Below are 7,952 nucleotides of genomic sequence, written 5' to 3'. Positions count from 1 at the left end.
AAAAGATAGCAGAACATCTTTGAGCTTGACACTAATGTCCATCGCCTGCCTCCGGCATCACCACAGCAACCACCGAAGAAAAAACTGGCAGATCACCTCCTCACGCGAACTCGACGTGGCTCCATCGCTAGTTTCCTACATGAGGATACGAGCTAGCTTCACGTAGCTGCTTATTTGCCTGGTTAGCGTCTCCACGAAAAGTACTCGTTGGAGTTAGTACGCATGGGACCGGAGCCAATAATCAAGATAGTATTTCATAATTAAATTGGGATTTTCTAGTTATTCTCTCTATTTTAAGTAATATTTTTTTAACATAGTACAGATGCAAGAGTTTATACATACACGCATACACTCATATACATGCATACACTTATTTCTATAAACATACACATGCACACCTTACGTCTATGAGCACCTTCAAGAGACTGAGCCGGCATATCATCTTGAGATTTATGAACATCGTCGACCGAAACGGTTTCTCTCATTGAAAACGCATCGCCAGATATCCAGAGATAAATTAAGAAATAATGCGATCATCAGAACTTAAACCCTGATGGGCTGAGGATACTACTGTCCCATCCAATAATAGGTTGGTTCACAAGCAATTTTTTACTCCTATAATATCTGATATATAGATAGATTAGCGGAGCGGTCGTCTCTGACGTGGACAATGAGGTCTGTTAATTTCATCCAGATACGTGCAAGTGCGAGAGGTCCAGCAATATTGGAAAGAGCCTCACGGGGGAAGAGGGCTCCATACTTGGTCAGGTCGACCAATACAGTACACCATTTCAATCATCAAAAAATAATACAGTACGTGAGCAGTTCGTCTCATCGCTCCACCACCTCACGTACGCCTATATAAGCAGGCCTAGTTTCTTCTTCTTCCCTCAGACCAGTACCAAGGCATTCTGTTAGCCAAGAGCAAGAAAGCTATATCGACACCGAGGCCTTAAGCTCCAAGAGCATGGCCCGCATTGCAGTGCTCTTGCTGGTGGCGCTGCTCTCCTTAGCCGTGCATCTCGCTCCGTCCGCGGCATGCCGATCCTGCCCGACCACAAAGCCTTCGCGGCCTCCACCGCGTAAGCACAAGTCCCGGCCATCGTCCGTACCCTGCCCACCGCCTTCGCAAACTCCCACGCCCTCACCCACATCCACACCTACTCCAGTGACTCCGACGCCGGCACCGACCCCGATTGTGTCCTGCCCTCCACCTACAAACACTCCCGCACCCACGCCCATACCGACCCCGGTGATACTGCCAATACCAACCCCTATAACTCCGACGCCGGCACAGGCCCCCGTCTCTCCAACACCAACCCGGTTGACCCCAACACCGACCCCTGTTTCGCCGACGCCGGCACCGACCCCTGTCTCTCCATCACCAATCCCGGTGGCCCCATCACCGACCCCTGTGATGCCACCAACACCGACCCTTGTGACCCCGACACCAGCACCGACCCCTGTCTCTCCAACGCCAACTCCGATGGCCCCAACACCTACCCCTATGATGCCGCCAACACCAACCCCTGTAACGCCGACGCCGGCACCGACCCCTGCCTCTCCAATGCCATGTCCGGTGGCCCCAACACCGACCCCTGTGATTCCAACGCCAGCACCGAGCCCTGTCTCTCCAACGCCAACCCAGGTGCCCCCAACACCGACTCCTATGATGCCGCCAACACCGACCCCTCTGACTCCCACCCCAGCACCAACCCCTCTCTCTCCAACACCAAGCCCGGTGGCCCCAACACCGAAACCTGTGATGCCGCCAACACCCACACCTGTGACTCCGACGCCAACCCCAGCCCCGGCCCCATCCCCGGCGACACCGACTGGCAAGTGCCCTGTGGACACGCTGAAGCTGCTGGCGTGCGTGGACGTGCTCAATGGGCTGCTGCACGCGGTGATCGGTGGTAGCGCCAGCGATTCATGCTGCCCGTTGCTGTCCGGCGTGGCCGGCCTCGATGCCGCTCTCTGCCTTTGCAGCACCATCAAGGTCAAGGCCCTCAACACCAGCCTCGTGCTGCCCATCGCCATCGAGGTGCTCGTCAACCAGTGCGGCAAGAGAGTGCCGGACGACTTCCACTGCCCGAACTAAGCTTCATCGATTACTATATGTATGTACTATCAGTATCACCTGCATCTGAATGCGATACGTGCATTAAATTCTCTCGTGTGGTCACACAGGTCACGTATCGAAGTGTAATAATCAATATGTACATGGATTTGCAGTTCTGACTTGCTACTTGTGACGCGGAGCTGTGGAGCATGCATACATTGTGTTTGTGTAACTGCGTATCAAATAGTAACCGTGTAACAAGTTACCAATTGTGGTCTTCCATCGGTTTTGTAGTGTGTGTTTTCTTTTTGAAGAATTATGAATAAAATGTTCGTACTGTGTAAATGAAGTTTTCACATGTACTAGTAACCCATACCAAGATACTTGCTGAATCATACGCTTTACAGATATGTGCCAAGATATTTTAAAAATGTTAAAATATACACGAACACACACACACACACACACAAAAGAGCCCGTGCGTTGCAACGGAAGAGAAAACACAACACACGCTCTTAACTCAACAACCATCACTCAAGACCACAATAGGTCCATCTCCTTTATTTTTGCGAGGCATCATATTTGTGTTGCCGCTTATCCTCCTTCTCACTCTCGCCGGCGATGGCCTCGGTGTTCACACAAAACAACAAAAAATGTGTGTTGAATATGGTTAATCCTAAGACGTCTCTCTCTCCCTCTCTCTCTCTCTCTCTCTCTCTCTCTCTCTCTCTCACTCTCGCGATGAGAAATCTGTTATTTTCCCCTGCGACATTTTTCAGAGGTATGCATGTGTAGTCATCGATATTTTCTTTTCCCTACATGGTTATAGTGGGGTCGCCACCGGTATGGAAAAGAAAGGATCTTGCGCTATAAATTATAAGTTTGCTTCCATAACAATATTTTAAAAAATTTTAATAGGTAAAATTAACATCATATTTTGCTTCCATAACAATATTTTAAAAATATTTAATAGGTAAAATTAACATCATATTTAGATTCCACACATTTTTCTAATAAAATTTCATATATAATATGTTAAAATCAAAGTTACGGTTTAAAAGATACAGATAATTTAGAAAATCATTTGGTTTGACTCAAATATATTCCAAAATAATATTTAAAAATACTTAACAGGTAAAAATAATCTTATATTCATATTCTACATATTTTTCTAATCAAATTTTATATATAACATGTTCAAATCAGAGTTGCGGTTTAAAAGATATGAATGATTTTAAAAAAACATTTGTTTGACTTAAATATGATCCGCGGATGAATTACCTAAAACATCAGAGTTTTTTTTTTGAAAAATGTAAAATAACGGTTCGGGTGTGACTTAAATCCGGATGGCTGGTTGATTTCAAGAAAAGACAGGGACTTTTGTATAAAATACGAAAATAACGATTCATTTTAACTTAAAACAGGACCGCGGGTTGAATTTTCTGAAATAGAGGGACTTTTCTGAAAAATGCCATGACGGACGAAAGAAACCCAATTTGCTTTATTATAATGTAAAGATATATCGCGCTATTCGTCACCCTGGATGGTGAATAATTATTCTTCACCCCTTTCTATTTTGACATCAATGCACCGTATTTTTACGTTTCGTAAATTTTGTCTTATTTAATACATAATAAGAGAACGTAAGAAAATATGTACTTGCCATAAAAAATATTTTATGTTACGTAAAATTACAATTGTAAAAACATAGTGTAAAACATACATAAAATGTGATTTTTCTGGTAACCTATATTTTTATTTTTTTTGTACTAAATTTTACATATTGAATCAATATGCATGTAACTATTTATATTCTAAACATAATTTATTTAGGAAATGAACGTAAGATTACCTCGGGTGAAAAATAACCTATTATGTACCCTGGGTGATGAATAGTAAAATTTAGGGTAACGCTATGTAAAAAATCTAGTAAAACGCTGTACAAAATGTATAATTCAAAAAATAATTGTAAGTGACAACCCACCAAGATTCAAGTCTTGGTGCTTGCATTATTCCTGGATTTATCTAAGGATTTCCGGCAATGCGCTTTCAGTGGGAGGAGACGTTCTCGTCGACGACGAGCCGCCTACACTGACTTCGTAAATCTTAAAATGATATGCCGGCTCAGTCTCTCGAAGATGCTCATAGGGATAGAATATGCGTGTGTACATTCATAGGAGTGAGTGTATGCGCATATATATGAACGCTTGCGTTTGGTTGTGTTCAAAAAATTGTACATGACAATCAATCTCAAAAATATAAAAAATTGAACGTGCCCCCCCATCCAAAAAAAATGTAAACCATCTTAGAGAAACTGTACGTGACCACCCATGTTTTTTTTTCTTGAACACACTATAGACGCAAGCGTTCATACATACGTGTATGCACTCATCCCTATGAGCGCACACACGCACACCTTACCTCTATGAGCACCTTTGAGAAACCGAGCCGGCTCTACACCCTAATTAAACTCGTAACCAAGAAGAAACACGCATGACTCTTTCAGTCAACCAACCTAGTTTAATGTCGTCATGTCAAGATAACCCTAGAACCCTAACCCAGAAACTTTGACCAAAATATGAAATGTACCAAATTAGCTAGAGCTTTAGATAAATAATTTTATACTATCATATATACAACCTGAAAATCTAACCTACCTAATTAGAATACAAACCAATTAGCAAGCAACAAGCAGCAGTAATTTACCCTACTGTTATTTCTAAAAAAATGGAAACACGTCAGATTAATTAGCAAGCAACAAGCAGTAGAAATTTATTCTAAATAAAAACTAATTAGCACCATGCTTGGCCACTGCACCACCAGTAAGCTGCAGCAGCAAGCACGGGCACCACCCTGCTTGGCCAGTAGTAGCAGGCAAGCAAGCAACAGCAGCTACACCCCCTGCGAGCATAGAGAAAGAGCGCGAGCGAGTGTTTTTATTATTATATCTGTTTGAGTAGTTGTTAATAGTACAATTTTTTTGAGAAATATGTAAACACAATTACCTCAAGAGGCACATGATACGTCTTTGACGTATCTATAACTTTTTATTGTTTCATGCGATTATATTACTACTTGCACATATTTTTGGTGACAATTTATATTACTTTTATTGGACTAACCTATTAACCCAGTGGCAAAGCATAGTTCCTGTTTTCAATAGTTTTGGGGTTTTTAGGTGAAAACTTAACGAAGCCGGAATGACCTGAAAATTTACGTGGATTTTTTTGAATATATATGAATTTTCGGCGCAAAAATCAACGCAAGACGAGGCCCGTTGGCCTCACAAGCAAGGGGCGCCACCATAAGGTGCGTCGTGAGGCCTTGTAGAGAGACCGCAAACCTTATGGAGCTCTCCTTCGGGAGCAAGAAAGCTAATTATGAGAAACACATATCATGTTAAAATTTCAGCCTAATTAAAATTACGGATCTTCAGCTACTTAAGAAACTGTGCTCGGCCACAGAAACAGCTCCGGGAAATTAAAGAAACCCTAGAGAAACAGAGAAAGAGAGATCAAAGCTCGGAGGGACTCCCGCCCCCCAGGAGCCATGGCGGCCAAGAACCAGACGGGAAACCCTTCTCCCATCTAGGGCTATGCCAAGCAAGAAGAAGAAGCAGGGGGCTCTCTCCCCCTCTCTCCCTATGGCGCCGGAGCGCTGCCAAGGGAACCATCGTGACGGTGATCTACACCAACAACTTTGACACTGTCATCCACACCTCCATCACCTTCCTCCCTCTATAATCAGCGGTCCACTCTCCCACAACCCAATGTAATCCTCTACTTGTACATGGTGCTTTTTTATAAAGTTCGCTTTTATTAACTGAAATGTAGCGTCGAGTGGATACAACTCGTGATGAGCAGCACCCGGCCTTTACATAGTTAGGATGTACACAGCCAAATGCAAACTATCTGAAAAAGGACAAAAGGATTAAAAAATCGGACATATCTACTCCAGTAGAGTCAAATATATAGGACCGTCACTATGCCAAAGTCGAAAGAGGTGATGGGCCAATATGGAGGTTATGCTACCACCCGTGTGGGAAAACACCTCCATGGTCACCTGCTCCAATCGCGTACACATCGCTTTGAACAACGGTTGGTATGTTTGAGTATATCACCTTTGTCCTATGGATTGATTGGTGCATGTGATTGGTTTGAATTGCATGCTTTATTTGTTGTTGTCCTTTGGTGCTCATTATACGAGCTCGCATGTATATGGATCACACTCTAGGATTTTGCAATATGTGATTAATTTGCTAATGATAGGTTGCAGAAGTAACAGAAACCTAAACCCTAATTGGTGGGGAATTGCATATGCGATTGGGGGGGGGGGGGGGGGGGGGCAATTTTAGGGGGCGGAGGTACTTATTATTCAGCAGTGATGTATCCTCCATGCGCGGAAAACGACACAAGGCCACCAAAACCTAACAAACTAGACCAAGATTCCACACGAGGGCGAAGATCTGCGCCTCTCACACTGAAACGTGTCACCGTGGTTCAGAGTGACCAACAGATTTAAACGGCAAGGATGAGGGTTTGTGGCGGCTAGATTTTTTCCAGGTTACGGGCTAGTAGTTAAAACCTTTTGGAAGTTATTTGCTTTTGAGATATGCTAGAGGTTTTGTTAGAGCATCTCCAATAGATGGTCCAAATTTTGGCGGTCCAAACAGGTGATGGTTCAAATTTGAAGCATCAAAAAGTGCTTTTTACATCTTTGAAAAAGGCTCAACTCCAACAGATGGTCCAAAACGAAGACGTAAAAAAACAAGAACAACTCCAACAGATGGTCCAAAACGAAGATGCAAAACCGGCTGGCGGCTGCGCGGCTACTGTTCAGTCACTGTACAGCCGCACATATTGCAAAAAACATCTAAAAACAACATAAAAATTTATACATATCCACAATATAAAAATAATTACATAGTTGTTCAAATCCACGAGATCAAATGCAACACAAATACAACGTAGTTTCGCACAATACAACATAGTTTTCAGAAACAAATAATGAATCTATGCGGCGCTTTCGCCATGCCATTTCCAATGCTCTTCCATCAAATCTTTCTAGAGTTGATCATGCACATCGGTGTCTCTAATCTCGTTGTACACCTTTATGAAATGTCTGATGCGTTGTTCTCTTCGCATGGGGTTAACAGGAATGCCCATCGACTGATAGAAGTTGTATTCTAAATGTTTTCCATGCTCATTCTCAATAATCATATTATGCATAATCATGCAAGCAGTCATGATGTACCAAAGGATCTTTTGATCTCAGAATCTACATGGTCCTCGCACAATAGCAAATTGAGATTGCAAAATCCCGAAGGGAGCATGGCGACGCAAAGGCGAAGGGAGCACGGTGCAGAGGAGAACTGCTGCGGACGGCGGCGCAGAGGGGAAGGGAGTACGGCGACGCAAAGGAGAAGGGAGCATGGCGGACCGCCGGAGTCGGCGATTCCAGCCACGGCTGTTTCTCTAAACAACGGCACCGGGGCGGCTGCTTGACGCCCTCTGGCGGGGGAGGCGACGAGGGCTAGGGCGGCGCAGAGGAGAAGGGAGCAAGGCGGACCGCCGGAGTCGGCGAATCCAGCCGCGGCTGCCTCCCGAAACGGCGGCACCGGGGCGGCTGCGAGACGCCCTCCGGCGGGGGAGGCGACGAGGGCTAGGGCGGCGGCGATGTGGGGCGGTGGCGGTGGCGGCAACGGCGACGACAACTTTCGGCGGCTGGTGCTCGGTCGCGGGCGGGCGGGCGCCAGGTAGAAGCGGAATGAAGTGGCGATTGGGCATTTGGCGGGCGGCCGCGGTTTTACATCAGTTGCATCTCGTGATGTAAATTTGCATCACAAACTTTTCAATTTTACATCATCGGAAGGTCGTGGTCCAATTTTTTT

General features: G+C 44.7%; 1 protein-coding gene across 1 annotated transcript; it reads left to right on the top strand.

Annotated features, from left to right (window-relative positions):
- Nucleotides 1–909: 909 nt before the first annotated feature.
- Nucleotides 910–2,393, top strand: LOC123152172 (extensin-like). The gene has a single exon (XM_044571789.1). The coding sequence runs from the start codon at nucleotides 968–970 to the stop codon at nucleotides 2,099–2,101; it is 1,134 nt and encodes a 377-aa protein (XP_044427724.1). The 5' UTR covers nucleotides 910–967; the 3' UTR covers nucleotides 2,102–2,393.
- The last annotated feature ends 5,559 nt before the right edge of the window (nucleotides 2,394–7,952 follow it).

The sequence above is a fragment of the Triticum aestivum genome, chromosome 7A (assembly GCF_018294505.1).
Source record: "Triticum aestivum cultivar Chinese Spring chromosome 7A, IWGSC CS RefSeq v2.1, whole genome shotgun sequence".
Lineage (NCBI taxonomy): Eukaryota > Viridiplantae > Streptophyta > Magnoliopsida > Poales > Poaceae > Triticum > Triticum aestivum.
The sequence above is the reverse complement of the archived record's forward strand: the minus strand, read 5'-3'. Positions and strand labels throughout refer to the sequence as shown.

What these genes read in the sequence shown, in the direction of transcription:
- LOC123152172 (XM_044571789.1), top strand. Translation starts at nt 968, where the DNA reads ATGGCCCGCATTGCAGTGCTCTTGCTGGTGGCGCTGCTCTCCTTAGCC.